Genomic DNA, 15,472 nt, shown 5'->3' with positions numbered 1-15,472 from the left:
CTTAGTAAGGTTTATTTAAGTTATAAGCTAAATCATTATTCCACTCCATTACTTTGGTTTTCTTTTTTGATGCCCCAGTTATACATCTTGCTCTTATTTGCATAGCCTTTATTTTGTATTTCTCTGAATTTTTCTCTACCTCTTTATTTACGTTTTCTATTATTTTATCCTTACTATTCTATATTCCTTACTGTGTTTTCCACAGTGTCTGTTCTGTCTAATGTTCCTTCTAGTTTAGCCTTCATGTCTAAAATGTGTTCTTTAAAATTATTCTTCTATAATTCTCTCATTTTAATTTCCTATATCGCTAACAATTCATCTTTAAAAAATTTTTAATTGAAGTATAGCATACAAACATACATACATAAAAGTACAAAAATCATCAGATTATAGCTTAATGAATTATCACAAAGTGAACATACCTATGTAACCACTACCCAGAAAATTATCAGTGCCCAAGAAGCTTGGTTATTGATATCTCCTCTTGGAAAGATTTTTCCTTGGAAATCTTTCTAATCATTAACCTCTGTTTTTGCCTTAAAGATAACTACTAATCTGACCTCTAACACCGTGGACTAATTTTGCTGGTTTAAAAACTTTATTTAAATGGCATGTTATAGTAGCTGTTATTTCAGTCAATATTATATAAATGAGATGAATGCATGTTGTTATATATAGAGGTAGTTCATATTTATTGTTTAGCATCCAATTGTTGGACGCTAAGTGTAGTATTCTACAACTTATCTGTGTATTATTTTTTAATGGTCATTTAGACTGTTTCCAATTTTTGGCTGTTGGAATTTTGTTCAGGAGATATTTCTTGGCTCACGTCTTCACAGGAAGACTATTCCTTCCTGCCTCATTCATGTTGTGCTTGGCCTGTGCTATATCTGAAGATTTTTCATGTTGTGCTTGGCCAGTGCTATATCTGAAGATTTTTGTTTTACAGTTACAGTACTTTCTAGAGTCTGTTTCTGCTGGGCCCCATTCTTACTGACTGAAAGTTGTTCTCCTTTACACGAAGTGTTCCTGCCTTATTCAACTTGTATTCTACTTCAAACAGCTTATTTTCATGTTGAAGCTCTGTCATTCCTCATTATTTGCTACCTTCTCCTGAAATTGTTATTGCTTAAACCTGTGTTGTTCAACACAGTAGCCACTAGACACGTATGTTTAGGAAGCACTTGAAATGTGGCTTGTTTGAGTTTAGGTGTCTTATAAGTATAAAATACACACTGGGTTTTGAAAATTGAATATAAAAATATTATTTACAATTGTTTTACACTGATTACATGCTACATGATAATATTTTGGGTATATTGGGTTAAATATATCATTAAAATTATGTTCTCCATGTTTTTCTGCTTTGTAAATTAAATTTTTTTCATTTATGTATTTTATTGTGGTAAAGACCTTTGCTGGTTTTTAATGTGGCTGCTAGACAATTTAAAATTATAATGTATGTGTGGTTCATATTATATTTCTACTGGACAAATCTAGTTTGAACTCTTACGGTATTGGGTTTGATCTCCTAGTGAATTCACTGTTTTGAGCATTCTCCCCTAACTTCAAGCCTGTGAAGATGTTCCCATCTTCCTGAGTTGGTCTTCTATTCTCCCACTTAGGATAGGGTCTACTCCTTTTGTGTGAGTACCAGCCAGTCCCCTTTCACTTCCAGTTTCCATATACTATCTGCTGATCCCGGGCCATTTCTGATGCTGTGTGGCTCCTGGGGAGAGTCCCTGTCACCTGGTTTGATGGCAGTGTTATCTATTTTTCCTTTCCCTTATCTGGTTGGTCTGTTTGGTTTCAGGAGGAGTACTGAGGAGCTTCAGAAACTGGCCTGCTGTCATGTTCTGCCTTGGCCCAAAATTCTAATTTTTTAAAGTACAAATATGTTTCTCTGTTAGGATAAACTATGAAGTTGGTTTACTTTCAATGATCTTAATTTTGTCTGTAATTGAAGTTTGAAAAATAATGCTGTGAAATGATGGAGAATGTTTGCCTGCTTATGTACATTAAAAATTTATATTCTTAAAGAGCCTTTACATTTTGTTGCACTAGGAATAAATATATACATAGAGAAAGACCCAGATTTTAGCATTAGTTCTGCCTTTCTTTGCTCAGATCATGTAATAAATCATTTGGGTTTTGAATGTAGTAACAGTTTCATTTTCTGAATGAAGGATATACCACCTATTCCTATAACTTCAGTAAAGTTACTTTTTCATTTTATAAATATAATATGCTCATTATAGAAACTTTGGAAAATGTAGAAAAGTATAAAGATAGAATTTACTCATAATCCTAACATCTACTGCTTATTGGTAACATGCTAGCATATTGCTTTCCAGGATTTTCTTTAATATAGAAATATATTTTAACCAAATACACCAAACATGCATTTGGCAACTAGACAACTGGATGACAACTAGATGAGTATTAAAAATTAACATTTGGCTGAGGTAACAAAGCTGAATTTCATGGAAACAGAATGAAGTTGTGGGATAGAAGAGTAAATCTAAAAATGTAGTTTTTTGAATTTATATTAGTTAAAAGACTAGTAGCCAGATTTTTCAGGTTGGGTGTTATAGTGCCAGAACAATGATTGCTTAACCCTGTTAGATGCTAGATTTCTGTTGGTATCTTTGTAGTGTAGATTTGCAATACTGAATAGATGCCTCTTTTCACCTGAGTTTAGTGACTCAGTAAAATCTTAGTGGAACCTCGTTTTTCTCTAATACTTCTTTTTGTGTTCTCCAGTATATATTGTATATTATTTTCTTACTCATGAAATCCTGGAATGCCAAATTGATATTGTGCCCTAATTCATCTTCACTAGGTATAAAGAATTACCAAATAGGATTTTTTTCCTAAAAGATTTGTGACCTAAAATGGAATTAAATAACTAAAAAATAACACAAGTATTCACAATCATTTTTTTGATGTTATAAATACTACTATACCAAACTACAAAGATCAGAATTATGGTATAACTTAATCTCCATTATTTTGCTTGTATTTTTTTTTTTTTTTATAAATAATTGTTAAACTAAAAAGTAGATGCCCTTATTCCTACAGTTATTTAGCTAGTGTGCTCTCTTATTGGATTGTCAATCTATTTTCTATTTTCTATTTAAAATTTATTAATTGTCCTTATTCTTATAATCAGTACTTCCACAGTCATCATTATGGGAGTATTTTACTCTTGCTTTACTTTATACTTTATACTTCCACTGACTGACTCCCCTCCCATCGAATGATAGGATGAAGGAGGCATTCATTTTCTGGGGCAGTTTCTCACCTGCTGCGCTATTGATACTTTTAATGACCAATTTTTTTGTTGTAGGGGTTGGTCCTATGCATTGTAGGATGTTTAGCAGCATTTTTGGCCTCTCTTCACTAGATGCCAGTAGCAAATATCCTCGACCCCAGGTGAGACAGTTGAAAAAATGTCTCCATATAGTGCCAAATATTCCCTCCAGGGACAAAAATCATCTGGGTTGAGAGCCACCTCTGCTCTGATACAGTAATTTCTAGTTTTCCCAAGGTAGTTTATTCTTTTTATACAAGAAATAACCATTTGTGGGTATTGTTTTTTGTTTTGTTTTGTTTTGTTCTTGGCCTGGGAGTAAATGCCAAGCTATCTTTCTGTGTTCTAAGGACAGGAGTAGAGGGGAGAGTACTACTTTATATAAAGGTTTCACTAATCTTATTTTTGGCCTCCTCCTCACTCATTTACTATTGCCCCAAGCTCCTTAGGTTCCCCTGGGAAGTCTGAATCTTATCTTTACTTCATTCTTCTCTTGGGGTGTTCTAGGCTGTGGCCCTCTCTGCTACTTCTATCCTTCAACATGCTTCCATCCACTTTGTGAGTTCCAGAAATAGACTGAAATTTCCTATCTATTGATGATTTTCCTTCCTATCCGGTATGCTGTTGTAGGTTTATCCCCTTTTGTTTTATTTGCTGTCATTTTAATGGCATGCTGAGACAGAAGGGCATAAAGCAGATGCTTACATTCATTATCTACCTGGAAGCTACCCAACTGTTTTGAAATAGAAAACCTTGGAGAAGACTTGTGTTTTTATACACTCAACAAATATGTATGTATATAAGTGCCACATTGTGACCTTTTGTCATTGACTCCCACCCTTTTTTTTTTTCTAGGGCTCATTATCCTGGAACCCATTCAGTAAAAGATGCAAGGTTGACTGGGAAGAAGCTTTGGTCTTCTGAAGACTTTAGCACTTTAAATAGTGACACGGGTGCAGGCTGCTGGGGTCGCATTTTAAATCAGAATTATGTCAATGGCTATATGACTTCGTAAGTTATTAAAAACCTTTTAGAGTTTTTATCACAAAAAATTTTAAAACACAGGAGTTAGAAAAAAGTGGACTTCCTTATTCTTCCAGCCTAGATTCAATGATTGTAAACATTTTGCCTTGTTAGCATCCTCTATTTTTATACCTGTACTTAATCTACATCTAATTTTCTATATTTGAATATGGTCTATATTAAATAAAGTCTGGTTTATTGAGGTATAATTTATATGTAGCAAAATACATGCAGCTCTCTGATTTTTGACAAGCTACGTATATTTTTAATAATTATATAGTAAATAGTGTATGTAAGGACACTTTATCTCTAAATATTTTAGCATGTGTCTCCAAAACATAAGGATATTCTTCCACATGATCACAGTATCATTTTTTCATACATGAGAGTGTTTTTAATACTCAGTCTATATTCACATTTTCCTAATTGTTCCTCCAGAATGTCATTTGTAGCTTTTTTAAAGAAAAGGAATAATCAAACACACACATATTGCATTTAAAAGTTACGCTCCTCAAGTCTCCTTTAATCTAGAGTAGCTTCCTTATTCCTCATTTTTGATGACAGTGATCTGTTTAAAAGACCAAGCTGATAGTCTTGTGAACTGTCTGCTTCTCAGCCTGTCTGATTGATTCCTCATGGCATCACTTAATGTGTGTAATCTTTTGTTTAAAAACAGATGTTCTTAAGGGAGAACGCAACTTTTTATGTTCCTAAGGGAACCATTTCTTAAATGCTTTGAAAAACACTTCAATTGTGAATAGATTGCAATTAACTTTCTTATCAATGAACCACATTTTGTTCTTAAATTTTGTTCTTTTTTGTTCTGAAAAATAGAACAAAAGCAAACCAATATTTATATATTTATTGTGATGTTAATGTGGGTTGCTATATATTGTATTTGTTCTTTTTCTTCTCCTTGTGAAAGAAAAGATACTTAAGGAAAGTTTGGTTATAACTTAATTTGGTCTTAAGGTAAGGCGTCTTCATGGCAGAGAATTTAGAAAACTGAAGATAGGTACAAAGAAAGAAGCAAAATCACCTACAGTCTTATGATCCAGAGCTAACTATCCTTAACAATTTTAGTGAATGTCCTCCTATTTTATATTGGCATGTATACATTTTTAATACAAAATTGAGACCATACTATAGAATATGTTTAAAAAACTGCTTTTCACTTGACATGACGTTAGGAACTTTTTCTCACATTTACCTATATTTCTACTTCATCATTTTTAATGCTGTAAATGCATTTTAAAATATTCTGTTACATAAAGCACCATTTCCCAAACTTGCCTTAAGAAGCACCCGAGGCACTTGTCGTTATACCTTCTCCTTGGCAGCTGCCCAGACATTGTGAATGAGAATCTACAGGGAAGGCTCCTGGGGTTCTGTCCATCTAGTCAGTGCCCCCAAGTGATTCTGCTGCCACACAAGTTGGGAAACACTGATGTGGAAAATGTATTTTTCCTTATTGAATATTCTCCTCTTTTTAGAATTGGAAGTTGTCTCTGTTTTAATTAATAGCTTTGTACAAACTGAAATGATCAATTGTATACCAATATCTTTGTACATACCCATGACTATTTTCTTAGGCTGTATTCTTAGAAATGGAATGGTCAGGGATATATAGATTTTGAAGGGTTTTGTATGTATTTTACAAAACGCCCTCCAGATAGCTTGTCTTGAGTGATACATCTATCACTAGCCAGAAAGGATACCACACATCTTGCAAACCATGGGCAAAATTACAAGAACTTAAAATATTCACTAATAGTAAGGTGTTTTGAAAATTAGGACTATTATTTCTACTTTGTATTGATAGAATTAGAAGGCTTTGATTTGCTAAGAATGTCAGTCTGTTTTTTAATGCTGGATGAGGACTTGATAAAAAAAATAAAATTCTGTGGGTAAGCTCTGGGCTTTTTTAATCTGTGAGAGACTCAACAAGACCAAGTTCAAGAACTTCCATTTTGCCCTTGGATTTCCTGAGAACCAGAAAGTCAAAGTTTTAGGGGTTAGCACCTGCTCTGACTGTTAGGGCCTGATCATCTGAGAAAGAATGGGCCACAAAGCAGATCAGCAGTCGGATCCAACTACTACTTGTAGATGAAGTGGAATCATATTTAATAGCAATACTATAGCCCAGACCTTGTTCCGTACTCTTCCTTATGCATTAGTACATGTAATCCTTACAAACTCACGTGAGAGAGATGTAATTATTATCCTCATTTTACAGAGAGGTTAAGTGGTGAAACTATGGTTTAAACCCAGGCAGTCTGACTCTTAAGAATTCTCAATTGTAAAACTTTGGAACAGTTCAGAGTCAAGTTCATAAAAATTATGTCATGAAACCGGGGCATTAAGAAGGCTGACTGTTGAAAGTAGGTATGCACAAAGCCTTTATTTGTATTTGACTCAAATTTGTGATGTGTCGGGTACTAGTAAGGCATGATTTGTCTTCTGGCTATACCACTTTTCAGTAAAAATCTTGCACATAATACATTTGTATTTTTTATCATGTGATTCACCATTAAAAATATTAAAATGTACCCAACACTGGATTTTTCAAAATGTGAATAAATTTAGACAGCTTATATTTTCTTATTTTGGGTGATCCTTTTATTGTCGTTTACATAGATGTGTATTACTATGATAAAGTCTTTTTACTCCAGGTTTTTAGACATTTACATTTTTATCACAAGTTGTCTTGGTGTTTCTTTTTTATCAAACACATCTTTTAGCACAATCGCATGGAATTTAGTGGCTAGTTACTATGAACAGTTGCCTTATGGGAGATGCGGGTTGATGACAGCCCAGGAGCCATGGAGTGGTCACTACGTGGTAGAATCTCCTGTCTGGGTGTCAGGTATGGTTCAGTTCCATCTCTCACTCCCTAAATTCTTCTCTAAGAGACAACAGAAAAACACTTAGAGAAGATTATATAAACTGTGTGTCTATGCGTGTTTTAAGTATGTGATCTAAGCAAGATTTGCCAGTGTTTTATAAGAATATTTTGGGTAACTAGACTACTCTCTGATTATTGTAAGACCAGGCTTTTAGAAAAGTGTAGGAGAGGAGGAGAGAGAGAGGGAAAGGAAGAGCTGTGTAGCGATAGAGACAGAAATTAATCATCTAAGGATATAATTACAAATGATGATAATTGCTAATAAAATTATGTATTTGTAAACAGTATCTAGAAGTCTTAAGATTAGCTTTGGAGACACTTTGTTCTTTTATATTAATATGGTTTCAATTAGAATAGTATGCTAGCAAAATCAAAGGTAGATGATTAAAAATACTATATTTATTGAATCATCAAATAAGTAAATATGAAAGTTATGTGAAATATGGCTTTATATTGTCCCCTAAGTCTGTGAAATGTGGGTTGTGAAAAGGTAAATTTCAAAATAGGTAACAATGTAAAGCTTATAAAGATTTAAAATGAGCATATACTGAAGATTTTCTGTTACCCATATGATATGAAGCATCCTGGCAAATGGCAGATGTTAGAAACAGGTCAAATGAAAAGTCAACATAGCACACATTTTTGTAGTGTAAGGGAATTGGAGATGAATTATCAATGGAGGTAAGTTGGGTTTCCCACAACAGGGAAGAAATTAATTAAATTTCTACCAGATAAGACATAATTTACATAGCTCAGAGACAATGAGCAGGGCTATAGATAATACATCCATTTTTTATTGAAATACGAAAGTTTCAGTACAGTATCATTCTTTAGTCACAAGGGAAGTTGAGATTATGCAGGGATGCATGGCATAGTGTCACTTTTTCATGGAGAGCTATAACCATACTAATAGTGAATATAATTTAAACAAAATAACAAAATCTGTGGCTGAATAATGTTGAAATTTTCTCTGCAGTTTTTTTTTGTAAAATATTAAACATTTATGACCATTTTGTTTAAAAATCCTAACAATCTTTCTAAGAAGCTAATTTCTTTATAGGTAAAATCCTTTCAGAAGGAAATTATGAATTTGGAGTGAATTTGTTTTTATTTTAAACTTAAATTTGGTGGTTTTCCCTTTTAGTTGTGCTCTCCTAAGACAGATTTGTAATCATATTAATCATGTAATCATGATATTATTCTAAACTCCTTAAATTGGCCTCCCAAAAATATGAGAAAATTAAGGTTAGACTTGTATATTAAACTTGTATATTCTAATATTGAGAATTATATGAGAAAATTAAGGTTAGATTTGTATATCAGCCCCTTGAATGTTGAAATTGTTGGCCCCACATTATCTAGATGAACTAATGCTCTTAATTTTGTGACTTTTCCAAGGGTTGGGACATGGTATATTGCTTAGTGCATTTTCAGGACGAGCTTAGGAGGTGACCAATAAATGTACATGTGGTGGAAATAAATATGTTTGAAACCATAAAGTTAGTTTCTGAAATTCATTATTAACTTTTTTAACCTTTTTATTGGTAGCTATTTTAGGATGGGTTAAATAGTGAGGAACTAAGGTTGCGGGGGAATAACTATTGTGTTCTTGAAAAAAAGACTGATCATATTCTTGAACGGACAGGTTCATTTGTTTTTACCTATCATTCCGGGAATCTTCTTGTAATTGTTTCATTTATCTAGATTAATTATTTAAAAATGTAAACACGAGGTTGACAAATACATTCCTCCAAAATAGAAAATAGCTTGTTTGAATCAATCAGACCCAAACTGATATACAGCTTTTTTTTTTTTCCCAAAAGAAATACTGTTATTGCCATTTTTATCTTATTTCAAACTTTGTTTTTCTATAGCTCATACCACTCAGTTTACTCAACCTGGCTGGTATTACCTGAAGACAGTTGGCCATTTAGAGAAAGGAGGAAGCTATGTAGCTCTGACTGATGGCTTAGGGAACCTCACCATCATCATTGAAACCATGGTAAACTTTTGTTGTTGCTATTGGGTTAACTCACTTCTTTACTATTGGTAAAATAACATTATACAAAACTGAATACTTTTTTTTACGTGTAAATACATAAGCATACAGACAGATGCCAAGATCTTATGGCTTTTATTTAAAAAATTTTAGCCATGAGTCATAAAACATAGCACACAACTCACTGATTGATACAAAATAGTCGGCTCTCATCTTTTCTCCACTTTGTTTCTGGCAATTGGGACAAAATTAAGGTTACCTGTTTACCAATATTTGTGGAGAAGACCTTCACGACCTTCCCTTGCCCTGATATGTCATCTTATGGAGGCTGTGTTTTCCTTTTTCATCCTCAGGTTGTTTTGGGTTGTTTTGGGGAGACCTTAAGTCTGTTGAGAGCAAGGAGCTTAAAATTCAGATGATTGAGGGGCTTGAGTAGGAAGGGAATAGGTCTGATAGGTGGACAGAGGCATGGGAAGAGGTAGGAGCTTGAAGGCAGACATATCAAGGATTCAAGAGAACTGAATGAAAGAATGAAGGTGAGAAAAGATGGATGGAGAAGCAGAAGCAAATGGAGAGAAGAAGTCTTAGAGGTACCAGTTTGGGGAGATCTCAAGCTTCCCAAAGAGGTCAATGAAGTTCCAACAAGAAGGAGGTAAACAGAATGGGAAGTGCATATAGTCAGCAGGGCTTATGTGAAGAAGGATTTCTAGCAATTAAGTTCCCATGGGAGAAGTAAGATCCAAAACAGAGAACAGAGTAACCTTTAAAAAATATATGTGTGTGTGTGTGTGTGTGTATGTGTATCATATCAGGTTCTGAATGTCAGCCTACAGTTTGTCCAACTCCTGACCATAGACTCTTAAAAAAAATTCTTTCAAATAGCCTACCATCAGGTTTGAGCCAGGACAAACAGTAAATATTCCTGGCAGTATTGATTTTTTAAACCAAAGGTATCTATTAAGTGACTCACAACGCAAACCAATAAGCCTTTTATGTCTTACCATGGATGAAGAGGATTCTCAAAAGAGGGTGTAAAAAGATGCAGCCCTCCCAAAATCTACACTTGATCACGGAGAAAGGATGAGAGCTGACTATTTTGTATCAATCAGTGAGTTGTGTGCTATGTTTTACGACTCCTGACTAAAATTTTTTAAATAAAAGCCATAAGATCTTGGCATCTGTCTGTATGCTTATGTATTTCCATGTAAATACAAGTTGTGTGCTATGTTTTGTGACTCATGGCTAAAATTTTTTAAATAAAAGGCTGAGAAGTGATCCTCCAAAGACCTAGAACCACTCCCAAGGATAGTCAAAAGAAAGACCCAGATAACCTCCCTACTCCCCACTCCCCGTCAGAGCTGGCAGTAGTTGGTAAACTAGCTGCAAATGGAGTGCAAATCACATTTTTGTCCGGTTATACTCTTGGGGCCCCCACCTTGAAGTTGGCTGCCTGTATACGCAAAACTGACAGCTCACACATCCCTGACAGGTGTGAAGTCAAGCCAGGTTCTCAGTGCACAAAATGAGACAAATAGGAAAGCAATAGCTGACCCTGGGAGGGAAGGGATCTACAGGTAATGAGTACCCAAAACTAAATTTATATAAGAGTCACAAACCAAACAAATGTTTTTCTTCTGCTAGTCTGAATTTGGAGAGGAAGGGATAAGTTTTTTGTTTGTTTGTTTGTTTTTAAGAAGTTTTTTTTTTGTTTGTTTGTTTTTAATTGTCTTCTTTTAATCGAGTACTTCAGGCAGAGACCCAGAAGAGCAGGACTTGGTGAGAATTCTTACCTTTCTGCCAGCTTTTTGTCGGTGTCTCAGGATCTCATCTGCAGGCTCGTAGAGTGAGTAGGCATCTCATCTTCACCAGAAACTGTCTTCAGAGATAAGGAATATAGGGAGAGCACCTGTTGAATGAGGGTCTTATGACCTGCTTCAGAGGAGAAAGGAGAAGGTCAGAGAGTAACCTTTCTGCTTCTGCATTTTTCTCAGATTACTGCACTTTAAAATATTTGGGGGCAGTGTGTCTTGAACCCCATCATGGCTGTTATGACTAATGATGTGGATTAGCATGTGTGTACAAGTTTTTCTGTGGATGTGTTTTCAGTTCTCTTGGGTGTATATGTAGGAGTGGAATTGCTAGGTCACATGGTAACTCTGTCTTTAGGATTTTGAGGAACTACCAAATTGTTTTCCAAAGTTACTGCACCATTTTACATTGCCACCAGTAGTTTATGAAGCTTACAATTTTCCACATCCTCCCCAACAGTTCTTATTGTCTATGCCTTTTATTATAGCCATCCTAGTGGATATGAAGTGCTGTTACTGTAGTTCGATTTGCATTTTCCTAGGGACTAATGTGGGGATCTTTTCATGTGCTTATTGGCAAGTAGTATATCTTCTTTGGAGAAATGTCTGTTTAAACTCTGCCCGTTTTTAAATTGGAATATTTGTGTTTTTATTATTGAGTCATAAGTGTTCTTTATATAAAAATTCCTTATCAGAAATCAGAAATATAATTTGCAGATATTTTCTCCCTTTGTATGGGTTGTCTTTCATTTTCTTAATGGTACCCTTTGAATTAAAAAAAGTTTTAAATTGTGATGAAGTCCACTTTGTTTTCTCTTTTGTTTCTTGTGCTTTTGGTGTCATATCTAAGAAATTATTGCCTAATTCAAGGTTCTGAAGATTTATGTTTATGTATTCCTTTAAGAGTTTTAGAGTTTTAATTCTTTTTTTTTTTTTTTTTATTATACTTTAAGTTCTAGGGTACATGTGCATAACGTGCAGGTTTGTTACATATGTATACTTATGCCATGTTGGTGTGCTGCACCCACCAACTCGTCAGCACCCATCAATTCATCATTTATATCATGTATAACTCCCCAATGCAATCCCTCCCTCCTCCCCCCTCCCCATGATAGGCCCCAGTGTGTGATGATCCCCTTCCCGAGTCCAAGTGATCTCATTGTTCAGTTCCCACCTATGAGTGAGAACATGCGGTGTTTGGTTTTCTCTTCTTGTGATAGTTTGCTAAGAATGATGGTTTCCAGCTGCATCCATGTCCCTACAAAGGACGCTTCTTAAATTTAGATTTTTGGTCCATTTTCTTTCTTAACTGGGGTTATATGCGTGTCCAACTTGATTCTTTTGCATTTTGATATCCAGTTGTCCCTGCACTATTTTTTGAAAAAACTATTCCTTTTTCATTGAATTGTCGTGGCACCCTTGTTGAAAATCAGTTGGCAATAAATTTGAGGGTTTATTTCTGGAACCTCAATTTTATTCTGTTGGCCTATATATCTATCCTAATGTGAGCACCACACTGTCTTAAGTACTGTATCTATCTGGTGACTTTTGAAATCAGGAAATTTTTGTTTTTTATTGACACACGGTACAATTTGATGTTTTGATACATACATGTGGGATAATGATCAACTCAGGGTATGCCCATCACCCCATGAATTTATCATTTCTTTGTGATGAAAGCATTCAAAAGCCTCTCTTCTAGCTGTTTTGTAATACACAAAACCTTACTGTTAACCATCTTCACCCTAGTGTGCAATAAAACACCAGAGCTTATACCTCCTGTGCAATAGGTACTTTGTACCCATTGACCAACCTCTTCCTGTCCTTCCCTCCCCAGCCCTACCCAGGTGTCTGGTAACCACTGTTCTACTCTCTGCATCTGTGATGTCAACTCTTCTTTTTTTTAAATTCCACATATAAGTGTGATGAGGTGTTTGTCTTATTGTGTCTGGCTTATTTCACTTAACATGATATCCTCCATATTCCTCCATGTTGTTGCAGATATCAGGATTTCATTCTATGACTAATAATACTCCACTGTGTATATATATCACACTTTCTTTATTCATGCATTCATTGTTGAACACTCAGGTTGATTCCATATCTTGGCTATTATAAATAGTGTTTATTATAAATAGTGTTTTAATAAACATGGGAGTGCAGATACCTCTTCAACATACATATTTTATTTGGTGGATATATACACAGTAGTGGGATTATTGGATCATATGGTAGTTCTTTTAATTTTTTTTTTTTTTTTTTGAGGCAGATGTCACTCTGCACTTCCAGGCTGGAGTGCAGTGGTACAGTCTCAGCTCTCTGCAACCTCTGCCTCCTGGGTTCAAGCGATTCTTCTGCCTCAGCCTCCTGAGTGACTGGGATTACAGGCGCCTGCCACTATACCTGGCTCATTTTTGTATTTTTAGTGGAGACGGGGTTTCACCATTTGCCAGGCTGGTCTCGAAGTCCTGACATCAAGTGATCTGCCCACCTCAGCCTCCCAGAGTGCTGGGATTGTGGGCGTGAGCTACCACATGCCCTGCCTATTTTTAATTTTTTAGGAATCTTTCATAGTGGCTGCACCAATTTACAACCCCACCAACATTAAGTATTTCTTTTTTTCCACATCCTCACCAACACTTGTTTTATTTTTGTCTTTTTGGTGATAGCCATTCTAAGTAGAGGGAAGTGGTATCCCATTGTGGTTTTGATTTGCATTTCCCTGATGATTAGTGATGTTGAGTATTTTTTCATGTACCCGTTAACCGTTTATATGTTTTCTTCTGAGAAATGTCTGAACAGTCTTTTGCCCAATTTTAAATCGGACTATTCTGTTGTTGTTCTTATTGTTTAAGTTCTTTATATAATCTAGAAATTAACCCCTTGTCTCATGTATAATTTGCAAATATTTCCTCCCATTTTGTAGGCTGTTTTACTTTGTTTCTTTTGCAACCTGCTTCAGAGGAGAAAGGAGAAGGGCATAGAGTAAACTTCCTGCTTCTGCATTTTTCTCAGATTACTTCACCTTAAAATATTTGGGGGCAGTGTGTCTTGAACCCCTTCATGGCTGTTGTGACTAATGATGTGGATTAGCATGTGTGTACAAGTTTTTCTGTGGATGTGTTTTCAGTTCTCTTTGGTATATATGTAAGAGTGGAATTGCTGGGTCACATGGTAACTATGTGCAAACGCTTTTCAGTTTGATGTAATCCCTTTGTCTGTTGTTTGTCTGTTGTTGCTTTGTCTGTGCTTTTGAGGTCTTATTTAAAAGAATTCTTGCCCAGCTCATTGTCATAAAGCACTTTCCCTTTGTTTTTTTCTAGTTTCCTAGTTTCGGGTTTTATATTTAAGTATGTAATCAATTTTGAGTTGACTTGTGTATATTGTGAGAGGTAGGGGTCCAGTTTCATTCTTCTACATGTGGCTGTCCATTTTTTCTCAGTGCTGTTTATTGAAGAGACTGTCCTTTTCCCAGTGTGTATTCTTGGCACCTTTATTGAAAATTAGTTGGTCATAGGGCATGAATTTATTTCTGGACTTTCTATTCTGTTCCATTTGTCTGTGTGTCTGCTTTTATGCCAAAACCATGCTGTTTTATTAATAGTTACTATAGCCTTTTAGTATATTTTGAAGTCAGGTAGTGTGATGCCTTCAGCTTTGTTCTCTTTGCTCAGGGTTGCATTGGCTGTTTGTGGTCTTCTGTGTTCCTATATAAATTTTATGGTTGTGTTTTCTATTTATGTGAAGGATGTCCTTGGCATTTTGATAAAGATTGCATGAAATCTATAGATTGCTTTGGGTAGTATGGTCATGTTAACAATATTAATTATTCACTATATTTTTGTGAGTTATTTTTTAGTGATTATTCTAGGGCTTACCATATGCATCTTAACTTACTGGACTCACTTCAGATTTAAACTAACCAAATTCCAGTAGATTATGCTGAATTCCCTTGTTGGTCTGTTCCCTTTCCCCTTTTTTTCTGTTATTAGCATACATATCACAACACTGCATGATGCAAACTCAGTAGGACATTGTTACTTTATATATAAATTTATGTTTTTAAACCAATAACATGCTGTTTTGGTTACTATAGCCTTGTAGTATAATTTGAAGTTAGATAATGTGATGCCTCCAGATTGTTCTTTTTGTTTAGGATTGCTTTGGCTGTTTGGATTCTTTTTTTGGTTCCATATGAATTTTAGGATTGTTTTTTCTAATTCTGTGAAAGATGATGTTGGTATTTTGGTAGGAATTACACTGAATATGTAGATTGCTTTGGGCATTGTGGTAACATTTTCACAATATTGATTTTTCTAATCCATGAGCATGGGATGTATTTCCATTTGTTTGCATCATCTATTGTTTCTTTCAGTAGTGTTTTGTATAATAGTTCTCCTTTTAGAACTATTGGTTCTTGGTAA

General features: G+C 34.9%; 1 protein-coding gene across 1 annotated transcript in view; it reads left to right on the top strand.

The window, feature by feature from the left end:
* GALC (galactosylceramidase) overlaps positions 1-15,472 on the top strand; it is a 59,266-nt gene that overhangs the window by 22,132 nt on the left and 21,662 nt on the right. The window contains exons 8-10 of the mRNA XM_010371317.2: positions 4,169-4,324; positions 7,078-7,202; positions 9,116-9,243. Of these exons, the coding sequence (XP_010369619.1) occupies positions 4,169-4,324; positions 7,078-7,202; positions 9,116-9,243 (409 nt within the window). The remainder of the gene's footprint in view (positions 1-4,168; positions 4,325-7,077; positions 7,203-9,115; positions 9,244-15,472) is intronic.

Source organism: Rhinopithecus roxellana, chromosome 5, assembly GCF_007565055.1.
Source record: "Rhinopithecus roxellana isolate Shanxi Qingling chromosome 5, ASM756505v1, whole genome shotgun sequence".
Classification (NCBI taxonomy): Eukaryota; Metazoa; Chordata; class Mammalia; order Primates; family Cercopithecidae; genus Rhinopithecus; species Rhinopithecus roxellana.
The sequence above is the reverse complement of the archived record's forward strand: the minus strand, read 5'-3'. Positions and strand labels throughout refer to the sequence as shown.